Source organism: Heteronotia binoei, chromosome 2 (genome assembly GCF_032191835.1).
Source record: "Heteronotia binoei isolate CCM8104 ecotype False Entrance Well chromosome 2, APGP_CSIRO_Hbin_v1, whole genome shotgun sequence".
NCBI lineage: Eukaryota > Metazoa > Chordata > Lepidosauria > Squamata > Gekkonidae > Heteronotia > Heteronotia binoei.
Genome location: NC_083224.1, coordinates 67,312,697 through 67,333,636, shown reverse-complemented (window position 1 = coordinate 67,333,636; position 20,940 = coordinate 67,312,697). Strand labels below are relative to the sequence as shown.

General features: G+C 41.2%; 1 protein-coding gene across 2 annotated transcripts in view; it reads right to left on the bottom strand.

The window, feature by feature from the left end:
- The window catches only part of KCND3 (potassium voltage-gated channel subfamily D member 3), a 668,300-nt gene extending 647,848 nt beyond the window's left edge, over positions 1-20,452 (bottom strand). The window contains exons 1-2 of one of the 2 annotated variants that reach the window (XM_060231240.1): positions 20,171-20,452; positions 9,726-10,896 (exon numbers count right to left, since the gene is read on the bottom strand). In XM_060231240.1, coding sequence (XP_060087223.1) covers positions 9,726-10,831 — 1,106 coding nt within the window. In that variant the 5' untranslated portion in view covers positions 10,832-10,896; positions 20,171-20,452. The remainder of the gene's footprint in view (positions 1-9,725; positions 10,897-20,170) is intronic. The other variant, XM_060231239.1, reaches the window with a different exon arrangement.
- Positions 20,453-20,940: the final 488 nt, after the last annotated feature.

Below are 20,940 nucleotides of genomic sequence, written 5' to 3'. Positions count from 1 at the left end.
GGGGGGGATGTTGTGTCCAAATGTGTTTATGCATAGAACTGAGAGAAATCCATCTTTGTGTCATTTGATCACAGGAACACATGAAGATGTCTGACTCAGACAATTGGTCCAACAAGGATAGCACAGTCTACTTAGTTTGGTAATGGCTCTCTAGCATCTCAAAGAGAAACCTTTGAAATTGGCTGCTACCTGCTCCTTCATACTGGAGATGCTGGGGATTGAACTTTGGACTTCCTGCATAAAAAGCAGATGCTCTAACACTGAGCCACAGCCTCTCCCCTTCGTCCTTCATGAACTTGACTAAATAGTCCTCTGTCGTGCTAATGGCTGCTGATCAGGCAATCAGGTACCAATTTAAAGGAATGGAGAGGTGCATTGGTGAGTCCAGTCCATTCCTTCACAGCTGCTTTTACTGGCTCTGCTATTTTATTGTTGCATGGGGTTTTGGATGTTGTTTCTTTAGATTACAATGTAGTCTGTGGGTTTTGAAAGGTGTTTTTTTTTAAAGTTTGTTTTAACTCTTCAAACTGTCTTGAGTGTAATTTTCATCAAAGAGTGAGATAATAATTTCTAAAATAAATAATGAAAGCTTTGTTTGCAGACTAATGGCTTGGGAGTTTGTCTGAAAATGAGCAGGTAATATTAACAATATTTTGGCATGCATGTATTTTAAAGGACCGTTTTTTCTGCCTCAAAAAATCTTGTGCAAGGGAAGTTCCCAGTTTATTTACAAAACAATGTTTTACTCACAAGAATAATATCACTAACTCAATTATCCAGAATAAATTCTTTGATGCATAAACTGACTTTCCACTATATACATATATGTGGCCCCTTTGACCCTATTTCTAATTGAGCTTTAACCTGTAAGTGAACAAGGAATACAGCAATGTTAATAAAAGCTCTGAGAATGATTCAGATGCCAAATGATACACCAGCAAATAGGCAAAGGACAGGCCTATTGCGTTCAGGGCTGCCAAGTCCCTGGTCCGGACAGGGGTTCCCCTACCCGGGAGGTTCCCAACCTGCGGGGGGAACCTCCCCCTACATCACCAACATGATGACGTCACCCAGAAGTGACATCATTGCACCAGTAATAGCACGCAACACTCGCTCTAGGCGTTTCCGGGAGAACTCTATGGTTTTCCCAGACGCTCTAACTATTTGGAAGGGGAAACTCTATGGTACAATAGGTACCATAGAGTTTTTCCCTCCCAAATGGCTAGTGCATCCAGGAAAACCATAGAGTTTTCCTGAAAATGCCAAGAGCGGCTGCGTGTGGAGACACCAATGCAATGATGTCACTTCCGGGTGATGTCATTGCATTGTGCACATGCAAATGTCCCCTGCTCCAGGACGAAGAGGACTTTGCAACCCTAATTGCATTATGTACTACAGATTCATGTTGGATAATTCTGGCAATGCGCAACAGTAGGGAATTGAAAATATACAGTAATTAGGAATGTGCCTGCCAAAATGCCCCTCAAAGATCCCAGTATAAGTATGCCTGAGCAGAAATGACTTGGGACTCTGAATGACTTGGGAAATAGCACTCGGCCTATGCCCTGGGAAAAACTGAGGTTCCAAGTAGAGAAAATGCAAAACAAAACAGTGTTATAAATTGAAATCAAATAGTAAATGATAAAAGTATCAAGAAAGCAATTTCTCAAACTGTAGTTATCAATTCTTTAAATGGATTCAGATGTGTCCAATTATTATTAGTAGGAATAAAACAGTCAGACATGAGGCTCTTATATAGGGCTAAGCAGGGCTTTTTTTGAGCAGGAATGCAGCTCTGGCTGGCTTGGTATCAGGGGGTGTGGCATAATATGCAAATGAGCTCCTGTTGGGCTTTTTCTACAAAAAAAGCCCTGAGGCTAAGTTGTTGTTCAGTTGCACGGTCGAGTCCGACTCTTTGCGACCCCATGGACCAAGTCACACCAGGCCCTCCTGTCTTCTACCATCCTCCAAAAGTCCACTCAAATTAATGTTAGTTACATCAGTAACACTGTCCAGCCATCTCATCTTTTGCCATCCCCTTCTTCTTTTGCCTTCTATCTTTCCCAGCATCAGGGTCTTCTCCAGTGAGTGCTCCCTTCTCATTTGGTGTGAGGCTAAGTATTCCAAGTTTATTGCTGAACTTGTGATAAGTGGTATTCCCTCCCAGCTCCTAAACCACTTACTCTTTTTTTTAAATTGCCATTCAGAACGTAAGAGTCCAGTAGCACCTTAAAGACTAACAAAATATTTGGGAGGGTATGAGCTTTCATGAGTCACTGACACATAAAACCTCATGCCCTACCATAAATTTTGTAGTCTTTAAGTTGCTACTAGACTCTTACTTTTTTCTGCTACTACAGACAGACTAACACAGCTAACCATCTTTATCTATTCTCAGTGGCATTCTGCCTTTGGATCTCCCGCCTTGACCAGGTGGATAATACTACTCGACAGGGGTTTTTTTGTAGCAGGAACTTCTTTGCATATCAGGCCACATACCTCTGATGTAGCCAGTCCTCCTGGAGCTTACAGTAGGCCCTGTACTAAGAGCCCTGTAAGCTCTTGGAGGATTGGCTACATCAAGGGAGTGTAGCCTAATATGCAAAGGAGTTCCTGCTACAAAAAAACCCCTGCTACTCAACCTTCCTTCTCCTCCAACAATACAAGCTTTTGATCCTCTGGCCTAGCAAAGTATACCAACCAATGTACAAGCACAATATAAAAACCTAAAGTGGGGAGGGAAGTGTGTCAATGTGACTTTGTTGAGTATACCTGTGTTCTCTCAGAGCAGAGCCCATGCACAATCAGCTCCTGTGGAAGCAGACAATTTAGAAACCTTTCCCCCCTATACATAAATAAATAGTAACCACACAGTCAACTCAGTTTGGGGGGTTTCAAGGGGACCAAGGGCATATAGACACAAGACTGAATGACACTTACTTTAAAAACAGTCAGCCAATTGCTTTTCAAATACTTTTTGGGAGAAAAAAAATTAAAAGATTCCATGTAATACAGGGCCAGTGCTAGGGGTTCTGGCACCCCAGGCAGAACCCCAAGCCCCTGTCACCCCACTCTAATTGCACTTGCTTTACGTGACATCATGCCGATGGCAGGGAGAGAGGGTTCTTGCTAACCCTTGCCCAGCCCTCTCCCGTGCTTCAGAGAGGGTTGGCTGGGTTTCAGGCAGTGACCGTGTCCTTTTTCCTTCACCCTGAATCGGCCCTGGTGTAATATATTAATATCATAAATTTACAAAGATATCTCATGTTTACCTAAACAGTCTCATGTCAACCTAAACAGCTGGATGAAAACAGAATTTAGTCTCACAAGCCGTGGTATTCTAAGTCCACACTTTCAGAGAAGAGGCAGGTGTGAACCAGAGACAGGGCTTTTCAGTAGTGGCACTGGTACCTCACCTCTGGGTGCCCCTTCCCAATGAGGCTTACCTGGCATGTTCATTGCTTTCTTTTAGGTACCAGGCAAAAATATTTCCATTCACCCAGGCTTCTAATTAAGGAACTGATTTTTAAACACAATTTTAACCTTGAGAAAGTTGTTTTAAGTTATCTATGGTATGTTTTTACAATCTATGGGTCTTTTAAAGGTTTGGTTTTAACTAAATTAATACCTTTTAATGTTTTGTTTTTATTATTTTTTGTAAGCCACCTTGGAGAGATCCCTGAAGATGCCACATAAAAATGCTCTAAATAAATTAATGTAAATAAAACTGATTAAGCAGTTCATTAAATGGCTAAAATTATTCTTTAATTCTCAGTTGACACTAAGTTACATATTTATTTATTTATTTGAAATAATTACATTCTGTCTTTCCTTTGAAGGGCACAAGGCAGCTGCAGAAGATGCAAATGAACATCAAAAACAATTCACACTTTATAAAGCACCTTCAGATTACAATAAGAATGTCATCAGATCCTGCTTCTTTAGCAGTTCCATGAAATTAAAGAAAGACCCTCTCAAACAAAGCCAAATTACCTTTCCCCCTAACTATTACTTAGAATGGTGCCCTCCTTCCTTAGATAGTGCACTCTGTAACTAAAAAGGCCTGGGCCCTGGCTGAAAAAGATCCCATTACTCGAGAAGGTGTGAGAATCAGCGAAGCACAAGGCTCTCTGGGGGGTATATGGGGAGAGACGGTCCCTTAGATATGTTGGTCCCTGCCCACTAAGGGCTTTAAAGGTTAATACCATCATCTTGAAATGGATCTGGTATTCAGTTGGTAGCCAGCTCTCCACATCTACCCCACTCTCTCCCCACTCCAGAGTGCCACAGAATGGATTTAGTAAGATGGTTTCTGGTCACAGATAGATGGCTCTGGGGCTGGAATGACAGTGCCAAGAGTGGAACAACAGCCATTCCAGTTCCAGAACACTTCTGCTCCATTGAAGAGACCAGTTTGGTGTAGTGGTTAAGTATGTGGACTCTTATCTGGGAGAACCGGGTTTGATTCCCCACTCCTCCACTTGCAGCTGCTTGGAATAACCTTGGGTCAGCTGTAGCTCTCACAGAGCTGTCCTTGAAAGGGCAGCTTCTGTGAGAGCTTTGTCACCCCATCCACTTCACAGGGTGTCTGTTGTGGGGGAAGAAGATAAAGGAGATTGTAAGCTGCTCTGAGACTGATTCAGAGAGAAGGGCAGGGTATAAATCTTTGATCTTCTTCTTCTTCCTCCTCCTCCTCTTCTTCTTCTGTTTGGTACTTAATTGGTAGTGTGACCTTCCCTCACATCTGAACCCACTGCAGTGGTCCCTTCTCCTGCTCTGCTGCTGGCAGGGGTGGCCAGGGGAGTAGCCCAGGGGTGCCCTTGGCTGGGCTGCCAAGAGGAGTTTCCACAGGTGAGCAGCAGAGAGCCCTGGCTGGGGGCACTCTTCTTATCATCTTCTTGTGCCCCTTTCTTAGGCTTGCCAATCCCCACGTCCCAGCAGGGGATCCCCCATTTTGCAGGCTCCTTCCCAGGGGAAGCCCTGCCTTAACAGCCACCCTGTGCTTCTCTATTTTGCAAGGCTTAAGAAGATGCTTGGAAAGGCTTGCTTTTTAGACAGTGTGTCTGTACCTTTAAATCTAGGAGCCAGGTTGAATGGGGTGGAGGTGGTGGTGGTTTAGCCAGTACGGCAATATGGCTGCTCCAAGTGACATGTGAAACTGTAAGAAAGGAGCCCAGATCCTCCATTTGTATTACAATCTTTTCAGAAGTCATTTGCATAGTTAAGAGTAACTGGAATCTTTGGTTTCCCTATGTTATTCTGAAGAACTTGGAACTTCAGCAACTTGTGAGTAAATTGCCCCAGTGAGACCACACAAGTGTGGGATTGCAAACTCTTTATTTTGGCTGGTGTGTGTGTGTGTGTGTGTGAGAGAGAGACAGAGAGAGAGAGAGAGAGAGAGAGAGAGAGAGAGAGAGAGAGAGAGAGAGAGAGTAGAAGTACAGCCAGCTGCTTGGGGAATGAGGAAATGAAGACTGTATTCAGAGGAACTGCATTGCTGTATTTTTAGTTATTTATTTTAGGGAATGTGAAAGTCTCCTGGCTCCACCCCCAAAGTCCCCAGATATTTTCTGAGTTAGACTTGGCAACCCTACCCTTGGTTGATTATTAGCAGTCTTCATGGGCTGTGGCCCTGTTGGGGTCACCACCAGTGGGAGAATGCTGAGGTCCTTGCCAACTCTGTCAGCTGCCAAGTTACTGTTTTCCAGAGCTCAGTTCCTTTAAGGAAGTGGGCATAGTGCTACAAAGATAGCACCTTGATCTGTGGCCCACTCCTTCCCACCTATTGGCTATGATATTCATAGGTCTGGGTCCCTTGACCTGCCAGCCTGTGACTAGTTCTGTCTGCCCTGTCTGTCACAGCCCTGCTATTGCTTCTTGTAACCTGCATGGGATGTGATAGCATGGTTGCTGGGGATTCTGATGCCATTATAGCCTGCTTTTTAGTCCTTTTTTGCTTCTTGGTGTCTCCTGGAATGTTTTAGGGCGCAGATTAGCAGCTCCATAATTAGACCAGCAGCTGGCCACTGCAACTCAGAAGCCCTTAGGAGTTCACTGTCCATATATGTATTGTCACTAGATCTTGATTATTGTTCATAAATAATACTAATGACAATAAAACTAATAAATAACAATAATAGTAATTGTTATACATCTAATTGATCCCATGTTTAGACTTTGATGCTCACTGCTTTCCTTTCAAACTGTAGCATTATAGCTTGCCCCAAATAAAAACATTCTACTATTCCTGTTTAATGCTCCTTGCATTTAAAAATAAATGAAAGAAACTGTGTCCCAGACACAGATTATAGCTTAACAGAGATTTAGAAGATATGGCTAAGATTGTTAAACTCGTGTGACAAATGGATTTATGTGTGTTTTGAGTGCAGCTGCCAAGTTTGATGGTTTTCATCTTTGGCTATAAATAAATGTAGAGTAATACATAGGGCTTGAGCAGGGTTGAGACAATCTTATGCAAACTTTATGAAGGGATAGTATTATTTATCTATCTTTTTCCCTCTACAGTTGATTTAACATATCCAAAGTGCTTTGTAACTCTTAGCTCAGTTATGATAACAAGCTCGTGAAACAGCACTGGTAGTAGCAGCAAGACCTTAGCTAAACTCATAAAGCCGTCAACCTAAATCTGAACTCTTCCTTGTGCAGACTTAACTGGTTTGACAAAATATCACACTGTAGTATTCTGTCAGTACTGGGAGTCAGTCTGGCAATGGGTCCTGAGGACTGAGAGATGACAGCCTGTGCATCAATACCCAGATCTGGCTAGCAGAAAGAATAACAGGGAAACTAGCCAGACAAGTTAAAAGCCTCTTTGCAGTAATAGGCCAAAACAGTCAATGTGGTTGCACCTGATTCCTATAAAAGCTTCCAGGTCAAGTAGGGTTGCCAGCTTCCAGGTGGGGCCTAGAGAGCTCCCAGAATTACAATTGATATCCAGATGACAAAGATCAATTCCTCTGGGGGGGGGAGGTTCTTTGGAGGGTAGATTGTATTATATGCTGCTGAAGTCCCTCTGCTCCCCAAACTCTAGCCTACTGAAGCTCCAGCCACAAAATCTTTAGGAAATTCCCAGCCCAGAGTTAGAAACCCTAAGGTCATGCCTCCTAGCACCTTTAAAAATCAAATCTACAGTGACAGAATTCCACATCATTTCAAATGTACAGAAAATGCCATGGAAACCATCTTGAATGAAAACTGGTCTTTGCAAAGCTTAAAGGTATGATACATCATATGACAGCATGGGACTTTTATCAAAAGCCTGTAAAGCAACAAGTTGACCGAGCAACTTCAGTGACAGATGACATCTAAGCATGACAGATTAATGAATAGTATGTACATGGAGCGTAGGAGTCTGCCCTCAGCCTGTCATTATCTGATGTTTTGACCTTATTAGGCAGTATCAAAAAAAGTCCTTAAGAGATGTCAGAAATCTTGATTAAACATACTGATTGCTTTTATTTAAAGTCACCTTTGATGAACAATAATAACAGATACACACCCATTAATCTCTTTGGGAGTATGAGGGTTTATGGAAAGCATCACTGAATCTTTCTAAAATGTTAAACACCCCATTTCAGTGCCTGCCATCTTTTAGCATCATCAACCAGTTTAAAGCACTCAATTCAACTGTAATTTCTATGATTATCTTAGTCTGAGAACACTTTAGAGTACTCAAAAACAGTCTGTTTGGACTGTCATTATTTGCAGAACAGAAAGGTGTTCTATGCAAGAGATTGTTTCATTCAGCCAAACAGGAATTAATGGTACCATGGAATCCTTCCCGGTTTATGTCGACAAGGAGGTCTGTTTGATTTCAGAGTATCTTGTCATTAACAAAAGGAATAAAAAAGCTGCAAAGTGCCTGTCTTTTCAAATCTGAGCTGTTTGCCAACATTCTCAAGTCTCCCTTTATTCATCTGGAATACCAGCACTACATCCTGGCATTATAATATCATTTTCAGAGACACCTTCTAAAACTGATATAAAACATAAGGATTTGAATTCAGAAATGTGAAGTCATAAAACAAGAATTTTAAGGGACTATATTAGAAGTGATGTGATGACCACATACACTCTATTTCCCATTATTTCTCTATATTTTCAGTAACATTTCCCCCCGCAGTTATTTGGAGACCTACATGGGATTAGTGAGCTTTGCCATCATTTGACAACATTACTATAATACACTGTTCAAAACATTCCTTCCTTTTGCAATTGTTCTTTACATTTATGGATAAGTAGTGACCTTTTTACATGTTCATGTTTCTGCCACAAATTTACTAGAGTTGTCAAATATTAGCTGCTTTGGTTGTCAGAAAAAACATGTCCTTTACTCTTTGAGCATACAGTTTGTTTAACTAGTGAAAACAAACAAAACCTAACTCAAAACTACTGAAACTGGTAAGGAGGCAATTGTTCACTAAAATGAGATCTCAAGCAGCAATTCTGATGCTCATTAATGCATCATATTGATAGATTTCCCAAAGGACAACAAATCCTAAAATCACAGCTGTTTACTTTTTTGAGTTATGAATTGTATCTTAATAGTTCTAACCAATGATAGCTCAAACAGTTCATGCACAGTATAAAACCATTTGAAAACAAGAGCAGTTATGAACAAAATCCAATGATGAAGCATCAAGAAAATCATTGAGGGTACACTAAATCAAAAGCCACATGAACTCCAAAGCAGAAAAATGCTTGATAGAAAAATGTTCACATTCCAGACAAGTTTGTGCATAGCTAAATCTAGAGACTATGGAAAACCAAGTTGTTTTAATTCACTTAAACAGAAACAAATAGGGCTTGCTTTGGTTACTATAATTCTGCATGAAAGACAGAATGTATTTCTCTTCACACAGATTTGAGACCTTGATAACAACAACCAATAATCTGAAATCTTCAAAGAAAAAACTGTCAATTCAACAGGATCAGTCTGAAGACAAGTGGACATATTCCTAGGGCCATGAGAATTCCAGTATGTGTACCCATCCTTATAATATGGTCACACAAGGCCACAATCCAACAGACATAATGGGCTTAAGCATACTTAGCTCTTTACTGGATTGTTTCTACACAGTGCAAACAGAAAGATAGGATGTGTTTCCCTTAACACAAATTTGAGATCTTGATAACAACAACCAGTAATCTGAAATCTTACAGAACTCTTTACTGGATTGTTTCTACACAGTGCAAACAGAAGTATTTTCCATTTAAAAATCAGTCATATTCTCAAAATCACTACTAACCCTCAAGGTGCTTTGCAATACTCATTTGGATTTATTAAAATACATCAGCTAGAGGAAACATGAAAAGCATTCTGATAGTGCACCATTATAAAAATAGCTGCTAAAAACCAACACAAAATGAAGATTTGTCCATGCAATTTCCCCTTGTTTCTCATTTCAAAAATGAAACAGGAGGGTTTATGGGACACCAGAGTAAGACACTACAGCTTGGCTTTCCGCACCAATTGCTAATGCAAAGTTTTTTTGAAATCCTGTGTATCAGACTCTTTTTCTGAGACATATTTGGCTTGTTACAAATTACTTCATAAGGTGGCAATGAAAGTAAAAATTGAACTATAATAACTGCTAAGGCTTTGGGCTACATTCCAACATAACAGACACAGTCTCAGAAAGTTACAAAATTCCACCAATCAGCACACTTCACCTTTGATCAAGAAAGAACAGTGCAACACTTACCCAAGGGTTGTCATGGTGACAATAGTGTACCAAAAAGAAGCTGGGATGCTGGTGAACTTGCTGGCTGAAGATCCTTTCTCTGCATAAAACATCACAGTAGCAAAGATGATGATTGCCATAGTGAGAGAAAACAGAAGAAAACCAAGTTCAGACGCACAGCTCTTCAGAGTGTACCCCAAGATTCGCAAGCCTTGAGAATGGCGGGAGAACTTGAAAATCCGGAACACCCTGAACACCCTCAGAGTCACAAAGGCTCCACTGACATCTTCATTGTCGGTCATCACCAAGCCAATGTAGTAGGGCATAATGGCCACTACATCAATGATACTCATTACACTCCTGATGAACCTGTAGCGACTCGGGGCTGCAAAAAGTCGTAAAAGGTACTCGACTGTAAAAATCATAACACAAGCTGTGTCCAAGCAGAAAAAAGCCATTTCATACCTCTCCCCACAAGGCAGCTCTTTGTTGCCAGGAAATGTACCACAAGGGACAGTCTCCACTACATTGGTGATAACAGAGACTGCAATAAAGAAGCCAGTGACGTAGTAAAAGACTAAGGCTAAGGTGCTGGTATGGGGGTTCTCAAAGGCTCGCCACATGGTCTGCCGGAAGCTCAGGGCTGGCATGGACTCTTGTTTGTTCTCCGAGTCACTGTCATCCATCAACCGCTCAGCATTTTCCCGTTTCCTATCTTTATACTCTTCATAGCAACAGTCCCCAATGATATCAGGAAGGATTCCATAAAAGGCAAGCTCCTCATCATAGGCAGAGATGCATTCATACCTTGGGTAGTGCAGTTTGCCAGTTCTGTAAAAGTTTAAGATACTCCTAAAGACTTCAGGGTCCCGGTCAAAAAAGTATTCCTTAGTATCTTCATTGAAGAAGAATTCTTTCTCTGTGCTGCCAAGCAGAGTGTCAGGGTACCTCTCCAATGTAGTCCTCCATGTCTGGAAGCGCCTGCCACTCACATTAAGAACAATCAGCTCATCCTGCCGCTTATTTTTATCTGTTGGGGCCAGTGGCATAGGACAGTTGGCTACCGGCATCCATCCTATGGCAGCTGCTCTGGCAAAAGGCAGCCATGCCGCCACACCTGCTGCCATGATGGATCTGAGCTCAGGATGGAATAAGTTCTTCTAAAAACTACTTGAATTCAGTTCAATTCCATCTAAAATACAATGAAACACAATACTGAATGAGTGGACATTGTGCCTTTGCTGTCATCAATACAAAGGATTTAAATTACATTATTTAAATACAGGATGCAGATTTTTTGATATATCATTTGCACACAATATTGAAAGCATCTTGAAAAGGGCTCTTGGCATCTAGCAACTGGTCCTGTGGTTAGGTATGTCAGAGACTCCCTTAACTATAGAAGCTACAGGTTAGTGGTAGAACAGCTGTTTGATAGACTGAAGGTCACAAGTTCAATCATCAGGCATCTGCAGTTTTAAAAAAGATCAAGTATTACTGTTATTAACATTTATTAGCTGCCTTTCTACTTTAACTTATGCTGGCTTACAATGTAAATAATAATAAAATACATAAAGCCCACTAATTACTGGAAGGCAGAAAACATTTGATGACCACTGCAAGTTTGAGTAGACAATACTGACCTTTATGAACCAATAGTCTGATTCACTGTAAGGCAGCTTCAAGTATGTCTCTAATAATTGTAGTAAGATGGCTGCCAGCAGTTGAAGATTCAGACTAGGCTTGTGTTTCCCTCCTGTAGCAGCTGTGACCATTTTAGCACAGGCTGAAGGCAGGAGCCAAAAGGTTTGGTCCTGGCCTTTTAGCCTATTGAAGCCTTGATGGACCACCCATTGGATCCCAGCCCAACATAGGAAGTGTTTTTTGGGTTTTTAGTTTGTTAGTTCATTTATACTGTATTTTGTTTATTTCAATTATGGTATTTTTTTTCTAAGCGATTTTGGATTCCCATTGAGGAGAAAAGCAGGATAAGAAATGCCCTAAAGAAACAAACAAACAGATCTCTGAAATGCATTGCATCAGGCATATTAGCAGCAAATAAATCTGAATGCTGCCCATTTTGGCCCACTCACTTAAAAAGAAGAAAAGGGGATTTCCATGCAACAGCTCCAGGACAGCCAGGTCTATGCCACCCACTTTCAAGGATTAGCCACTCTGTGCTATTTTTCCCCATGTAAAATTCAAACCTTGATAGTAAGACCTGTATCAGATTCCAGTTTAGAAGAATAATTGTTATAAATGCATATGGTAATCACCATGAGAAAGTTAGGCTATTAGTATAAATAGAATTTTTGAATAGTAAATCATCCCTCATTAAAAACATTTAAAAGCAGCATCAATACACTAATTTAGATTTGCTTTCTTATGAACAAGCTTAATATTTGATTTCACAGGTATAAACACTGGACCCCTATCCAGTCACAGAAGCTCAAGGAGGCATTGCATTCATCTAGTATTGCGTATGTTAAAAAATCCAGGGGCCATGCACATGAAATATTAACTGCTGCGTTTCTCCATCTTTTGTTTACTTTTCCCATACATAGTGGCCTTGAAATGTGTCAGCTAGGGTTGCCAACTCCAAGCTGGGAAGTTTCTACAGAATGTATTTTACTGCACATGCTGACTTCTCGTGAATGGACAGATACTCCATAACAAAACTAACATTATCTAGTAGGAAAGGCTGTAGTGTTACAGAGCTTACATAAACAGGCATATCTGGGGAATTACAAAATCCAAAGGAAATACAACCTTAAAGTGTGAAATATCTTTATTTAGTGCAACTATATGTCATCTTCCCCATTCTGACATTCTCCACTTGCTGACATAATAAGTTTCTGTTCCAGACCCAACAATGCACATTGCAGGAATATAGCAACTGTATTACTTATGATCAGCACTATCACTTTCACTAAAAGTTCATATACCTTTCACTATCTTATGATTCAACACTTCAGCATTAGGATCCCAGCGCTCTAAAAATGAGCATTGCTGTAGTACCTGCCACCCTGCCTACTAATTTGCTTACTGAAATAATATACACATATATAATGGGATTCAGGCTGTTGCCTCTGGCATTAATCAGTTACTAGGGAAAACAGAAACAATGCACACAATTCAGAGGAAGTTATGAATAAATCCCACTGAAATTAATGGGATTCAAATGTAAAGTTACATGCCTATACTTTCAATGGGGTCGAAGTGTGTGTTTATAAATTGCATATATTTTTCATTCCATAGGATCATGAAAGTAGTTAAAATAAGTAGAATGAGCAGGATTTTTTGCATTAATATCTGGCTATTAATACATTAATGAAAGGTGAGATAGTATAAAAAGTGATTTGAAATAGGAATTGGGGAAATAATCTATGGTTAAATCACTGGTTAAAACTCTTATTGAATAGTGCTTCCTGTACCAATCACTACAATGACATCCATTATCCTCCCATAAAATCTTTTGCTAAAAGACTGACATAAATCCTTGATGTAAACCTGTGAAGAGGCAAAGCAAAGTGTAGTCCTTACCAGCATGTTCAGCACTTTTTTTTCTTTTGGTATGCTTGTTTGTAGTGTGATAACTCTGTTGAACACAGAGATACCGGAATGAAAACTCAGCATTAAGTGATGTATACCTTATACACTTTCAGGGCACAATTCTGTTTATCAGGTCCAAGCACAAGTTTGATCCCCCCACATTTTCAAAGAAGGGTAGAAAATGCAAAGATCAATGCAATGAGGTATCTCCATTGAAGACCAGAATGGAAATTGGTGTGCATGCAGGACAATAATCTGCAGTTCAAAAAGGAACAAAAGAAGACCACTGCTGTATCAGACTAGTGGACTATCTTGTCCAGGTCCTGTGTCCCACAGTGATCAACTAGATACCCCAGAAGGGTCACAAATGGGGCACAAATGTCAGAGCTCCCCTATTGCATTTTTTCCCAGCATCTGATATTCAGAGGTATGTTGCCACTGAACAACTGCCACTGATGAACCAGTCCTCCATTATTTTGTCTAACCCCCTTTTAAAGCCATTTATGCTAGTGGCCCTCCTGTGGCCATGATTTTCACATGTTATTATATATTCTTGAAGAAATATGTTCTTGTATCTCTCCTGGGTCTACTGCCCTTCAAATTCATTGGATACCCCCACATTCTGCTATTGTGGAAGATATAGGAAAAGTTGTATCTGTTCATTTTCCATGTCATGGATAATTCTATAAACCTTTACCACACTTTTCTTCTAAAGAGAAAAGCACTTTAGCCTTTAAAAGGTAATGGTAGTCCCCTGTGCAAGCACCAAGTCATTACTGACCCATGGGGTGATGTCACATCATGATGTTTTCTTGGCAGACTTTCTATGGGATGGTTTGCCATTGCCTCCCCCAGTCATCAATACTTTACCCCCAGCAATTTGGGTACTTATTTTACTGACCTCAGAAGGATGGAAGGTTGAGTCATTCTTGAGTCAGCTACTTGAACCCAGTTTCTGCTGGGATCAAATTCAAGTTGTGAGCAGAGCTTGGACTGCAGTACTGCAGCCTACCACTCTGCGTCAGAAGTAACTGACCCCCAAGTCATTTAATGAACTTCAGGGAGAAGGAAACTTCTCAGGAGAGGGTCTGCTGTTCAGCTTTAGAGCATCTGCTTTGCATGTAGAAGACCTCAGATTCAATTAGGTACTAGGTAAGGTGAAATACTTATGCCTGAGACCCTGGACAGACTTTCTCAGTCAGATTAAATGATAGTGACCTTGATAAACCTATAGTCTGACACAGCATAAAACAGCATCATGGTACAGCAGATTTAAACCACAATGTCTCACCAGCTCACATGCTTTTTCCTAAAAGACTATTTACCAGGAGAATTCTTGTTCATTTTCAGACTTTGAATCATTTGAGTTGGGTTGCAATATCTGCCTTGGAGACTGAATGCAGAAATGGAAGTTAGTATGTGCATGTGGGACATCATTCTGCATTTCAAGGATAAATCCTAGCCTAACGCTTGGACCCATTTTCAAAGGAACAAGCAAATACAACAAGGAGCTCAAGGTAGAGTCTTCCTTGCAGGCTGGTAAATCAGAACAGCACCAGAAGTGAATGAGAGGAGAGGAGATGAAATATGTTTGTTCTTTAAGGTAACCCACCAAAGCAGCATAATTCAGAAGCTTTACCTGATTGACAGCCTGCCATAACATGAGCTTATTTAACAAAAGTTGGGTCCAGTGATACCTTTCAGACCAACCAAGTTTAATTCTGGGTATAAGCTTTTGTGTGCATGCTTTTGTGTGCATCTTGGTTGGTCTTAAAGGTGCCACTGGACTCAAACTTTGTTCTGTTGCTTGAGACCAACATGGCTACCCAACTTGAATCTATAAATTTATTTCACTCACTTTGACAATCATACCCTCACGGAAGCAGGTGAGGCACAATCACTAAGAGATTCAGCTGTGATCCAGGAGATCACTAGTTTAAATCTCATTTTAGCTATAAACTCACCAGGTGATCTTAAGCAAGGCACTCTCTGTCTCCCTTATGGATATCACAACACTGGCCTATTTTACAAGGCTATTATATGGATGATTGTGATGTTGGTGAAGTGCTTTGAACACTTTAAAATCCTTCGTAAATGCTAAGAACTTCACACAATGTTCTGGCAAAGTAATTAGAGCAAGAGATCATTCCTTACCTTAGAGCAGTTGTTCTCAAACCTATTGAAGAAGGATGCAATTCTAAATTTACTATCAGAAGTTTACTAGCTATGCAACTTATAAGGAAATGTCCCAGAGAGTCACTTTTCTAAAAAGCTGTGGGCAGCCCACAGCAAGCAGAACTAGGCCCCAGCAAGTCTGTCAGCGCCTTAGGGGCTACATGCTTGAACCCTTCTGTGGCAATGCCAATTGCCTTTTCATAGGCAGGTTTACAGCAAGAGGCACTGAGTGAGCAGATGCCCTTTGATGTTACTGCAGTTGAGTCTGAGCTGAGCAACCATCTTGCCCACTGGTTTGGTACATCATGGCAACTACTCAGCCTGGCTTGCTGCTAGGCCATTTAACTTTCACATCTATTCCTATGTACTGTATTTTCCAGACCCACTGCAAAGGAATTCCACAGTACTTTCCTGGTCCACAAGATATAAGGCAGGAATTTCAACTTCATTTGTCAATTTACATTTTTAAAATATACAGCACTGCTGAGTAATGGGCTTGGTTTCATGGCCATTTTACACATTTTACAGAGGCAACTCCAATTTTCCCACAGAACCACCCAGAAACTCTGTAAGTAGTTCATCAGTTGTCCTCCTTGCTGGTCTCACAGCCCACCTGCAAGAGAGTTTCCTTCCACTCTTAAGTCCTTTGCCACAGTTTGAGAACCACTGGCTTGAAGTATAGAGAGAATCACTCCATGTTTGACTCAGACAGTGATGTGATAATCAATAAGCCAATAAATTTTTGAGTCAGATCTTTGCTGAATTTATATATGATTATTCTCCTATAGATCATAGAGCTGTTCTACCAACTCATTTTTTTAAAAAATAAGAAAGTTTTATCTATATATTACAGTTTTATCTCACCATTCCTCTCTTAGGAAATCACACTTTGTTCTCCTCACTGTATCTTCACAACAACCATTCAGTTAGGCTGATATATAAGTGACTGGCCCACAGTCATCCAGCAAATTTCATAGCAGAGCAGATTTGAATCTGACACTCTGAACTGTAAACTCTGAGTCTGACATGCTTAGTGTGCCACTGTGACTCACTGGATTGCATCATCCAGTGAAGTTTCTAAAATATGCTGTAAAATGGTTTATGGTTAGAATCCATGATATATCCCCGCTGCATTTTAGTCACAAGACAAAGGTGTAGAAAGGACGGTTTTGACCACATTCTAGGGATGCTGGGCTCACATGTCTAAACAATTATAATGAGAAAAACACTCTGGATAGTCAACTGGGACTTTCAGAACATACCAGAAGGGCATAGAGCAGGGCTGGAAATAATTACATATGAGAAATTGAGTTCCTCTCAAAATTCATCAGAGGCATCAACAATCTCAGTCACATAAGATAGCTCTTTCTTCTCAGTCCCAAGTGTGTGCAAGTTTACCACTCTCTAAGGCAAAAAGGTGTGCTAAATGTATCCCATTTTAGAAGTAATAAGTTACCAAAAATACATAGATTGTACATTTTATATTTGTTTCAGTATACTCTTACGTATGTTAAAGGGAAACTGTAAAGTCTGGCTAAGTAATCAGAACATGTAAGTAATGGCAGAGATAACCTTCAGTTCATTAAAAGCGTTTCACTTAATGATCAATTTCCAGACTGCTGAAGATGTGCAATACTATTTGTTATCAGCTCATTGTCCATCATACAAGTTCATTGTTGAAAAATAAATAAGACAGAGGACATTTTCATTTCTGGTATATATATATTTTAGGGCATTTGAAGATCTCTTTGAGACTTGTTTGTATGACTTGTTTAACTCTGAATTAGTTCAAGTGCTTTCTAGGGGCTGCTCAAAAGTGACTTGAGGACTGCAAACAAACCTTCCTAAGCATGTTTGTTTGACTTATCCAAGGATTGATTTTTGCCTGCATGTTCATCAGTGTCTCATCACTCAGTGACTGAAAAATATTGTGCCTGAAGTGAGGCTCTGGGAAAAGAAAAGCTTTCCTTGTTTATAGTATTTGATGACTGATTCACACATGCAAATCATATTCCCATGACACTACAGTCACTGCTTAACATAGCCTCGTAATTCACCTTTAGTCCCATTGTTGTCAATCAATAGAACTTCTTGCATGTGTTTAGAAGTTCAAGCTATTTACTTTATGTGCAGTTGAGAAATGAGTGCCAATGGGTGTCATAGTCTTGGGAGGGGAGAAAGGAAAGAGATTTTCAAATTATTACATTATGCTAAGTGGATATCAAATATGTAATTTACCATACTTCTGCTATTGAATGATATAATTTTTCCCTACACTACCATGACAACTTGACACACCATCCTACATACAGTTTTCAATAACCTACGAAGTAAAAGTGCAAGTATGAATACTGAAGATAAATATTCTGTAGCAACAGGTTAACTTATAGAAAGACAGACAAAGATCTATCATTCCATGTACAGATTCATAAATCTATGGCATTTTTCAGTGGGAGATTTTTTGTTCTGTTCTATGCTATGTGAGACCTGTTGAAACAGTGGATTGTGCAAATAAGTTTTTTTTCCCCACAGACTAAATGCAAAAGAAGAATTATAGTCCTGTTGACATATGTAGATATAAATTGACCATTTTACATAAACTGAGGATACTAATATGTGCATGCAAAACCAGACACTGTGCCTTAACAGAATTCTTTAGCTAGCAGCCTACTGATGAGATTTAGAATAGAAGAGCTTGTGTACACAACAAAGATATGACACTTCTGACTTAAACCAAATGTCAACATGAGGGAAGCAAACAGACTATTTGTTCTCTAGGTAACTGCCATGCCACTCAAGGGGTGCAAAGAAAACTGTAAGCAAAGGCTTCTGATTTCTGAGAAGGACCTTTCCTCTGAACATTTGGACTCTCCTGCCACTTTATGTGTCCCTAGGCATATAGACATAAGCTTTGTTTGATCTTTGGCTGGTTTTGCTGATAATAATTTGATTTCCCCTTTGAAAATTCAAATCCTTTCTTTGATCAATAGACCACTAGAGAAGAACTTTACAGAACATATATTTATTCCTGTTCATTCAGGAGGAACAGGAAATAAATGATAGATTCTCATCTCATTAACTACAACCAATCATGTCAATATTTCTGGGTGCCTCTGAACATTCCTAGCTGCGTATTTTTATATAAAAAAGTATTATATCCAAAGATAAAAATAACTTCTGCGGAAAAGGTTGACAAACAGAAGAATGGGATGAAATAAACAACATGGGGAGGAAGCAAGTATTCTTGACACCAGCTTCTCTTTCCCTTATCCTTTTGATGTGGGTCAGGCTCCAACTTTAAGGATCTTTTCATTTAAAATGCAAACTATGCTCAGATGAGATTTCCACACCATCTCTCAATTAGGTCCCCTCCTCTGCCTTCTCCCCATAGGCAGGTAATAAAACTGCTTGCAAATGGTTTCTTTTCCTTTCTCTTGCTGCTGGTGTGCTCAGAGAAAGTCAAGTTTACAGCAACAGAATAAAGATGTGCAAACTTTGTTCACCTGCAGCTCCTTACAATTACCCAAATTTTACCAGCTAGACAAAAGGCACCCACACAACAAAGGGGAAGGCACACCTGCAAGATAGAAGAAATGAAAACTTGGGATAAAGACAAATCATTTCTGCTACCTTTGACTTCTCCACATGCCAGCAGGGCAGGAGTAATCAGAAAACGTCAACAAGGGGAAGTAGAAAGGGTGGGGGCTGACTAACCAGCATTTCTTGTTCTTGCTGAGCCTGGAAAGCTAGTGGACTGACATCCATGCCACTGGAAATGCTACCCAAACCATCCCACTTGTAGCTCTTTGGGAGAAGAAGAATTAGGGACCAGATTAGGAATGTTTCTCCTAGGAGACTGCTAGGAAAACAAGGTTCCATGGAGTGCGGTGTGTGAGTTGAGGGCAACACCAGTAAGTGAAGGCATGACCATTAATATGCAGAGAAGACATGCTGTGACCAGGGTAGGGAAAATAAATCACCTGTTGGAGCCCTTCCACTCGGGCAGCCAGACCCCTTTTCTCACTGTGCCTTTTGGAGCCCAAAGTTACTGATGTCAAAATTCAACCCTTCCCTTCCTTTCTACATCTAATGGGGATCTAGTTTACACTCCTTTGGTTTATACACACAAATTCACTGAGGAAGAAAACTTGAGGTTCCTTCAGCCCCCAGTGATGAACCCCCCTCCCTCCCCCTCTCTCGCACCTTGCATAAATCTCCAGTGAAGCGATCACAAGAAATAGGACGTTCTTGTCCTTGGAGTTAAGGAAGCCCCCGGGGGAGTGATTGATGAGCTGCAGCGAAGCTTAGTGACTTCAATAAAAGTAAGACAAATACATACTCGGCATACAGGCGCTCAGCTGCTTTTCCCCGGCGTGCGTCATCCCATTCGGAGGTTCAGATTATACTTTAAGCAGTGAGTGCATGTGCGTGTGTGTGTGTGGAGGAGTTCAGCGGAATGAGCCGCTCTGTTGTCGCCAAAGCTTTGGAGACCGAGCGAGGAAAACAAAAAAAGAATAACAAGAGGAAAAGAAACGCTGAGCTACAGACAAAATTATTTCTTAGCATCTCTTCTTTTGCCACAGTTCCTAAACCAGCCCCCGATCTATATGCAGGTAAGGACTTGAGCGGAGATACAGAAACTCTGAAGGGAAAGAAAAGCATCTTCCTCTCTCCGTCTTCGCCTTTCCCACGCGCACGCATGCAGCCCTGTTACTCCTCCGGTGCGCCCGTTGCCTTACCTTCTTGAGCAATGAGCTTTCTTGCCATGCCATACCATGCCATCCTCTTCAAGGATGCCCGTTCAGCAGATGGGCTGTGGGGTTGCCATCCAGATGCTGAAGGCGCTTACTCCAGCTGCCTGGGCAGGGGAGGGCGGGCGCAGGAAGGGGGAGGTGCTTGCCAAGGGCGCTCTTATCCCATCAGCTCAGCAGGCACACAGAGAGGGCGCAGGAGCTGGGCGTGCTGCTGCGAATGCGCGTGGATGCCCCCTCCCACCCTCGTGTTTCTCCGCCGTTTTTGGTTACATCTTCGCCCGGTTCTTATTCAGCAGACAGATGGCGCAGTCCCACCAAACTTCACCAGACGCGGTTTGGCCCAGCCCTCCGGAGTCGGCGAGGCTGGAGTGAAGAGAGTTCAGCACCACGGGACGGTGGACAGCTCCTTGGTCTGAGAGGACTGTTGTCTGTCAACCCCTCACTCCACCTGCCTGTTGCTGTTCAGGAAAGGGCGGCTGAACATTCGCAACCAAAGCAGGGCGGAGGGGTGGGGGAGGGAAAGAATCAGGATTTGACTTAGTTGTCCAGGGAGCAAGTCGAGATCTTAAAAGGGATGGAGGGAGGGTGGCACTATGGAGGAGTCAAAATGCAGAGTGTAAAAAACGACCTTTGAATTCCCAGTCAGCAACGGTCGCTAGACGAATATGCGGAAGGAACAGTGTGAATCTTCAGGATCACAAATTAAAGGAGGAACTGTGGAGAAAAAAATCCTTTCCTGCTGGGTTCAACAGACA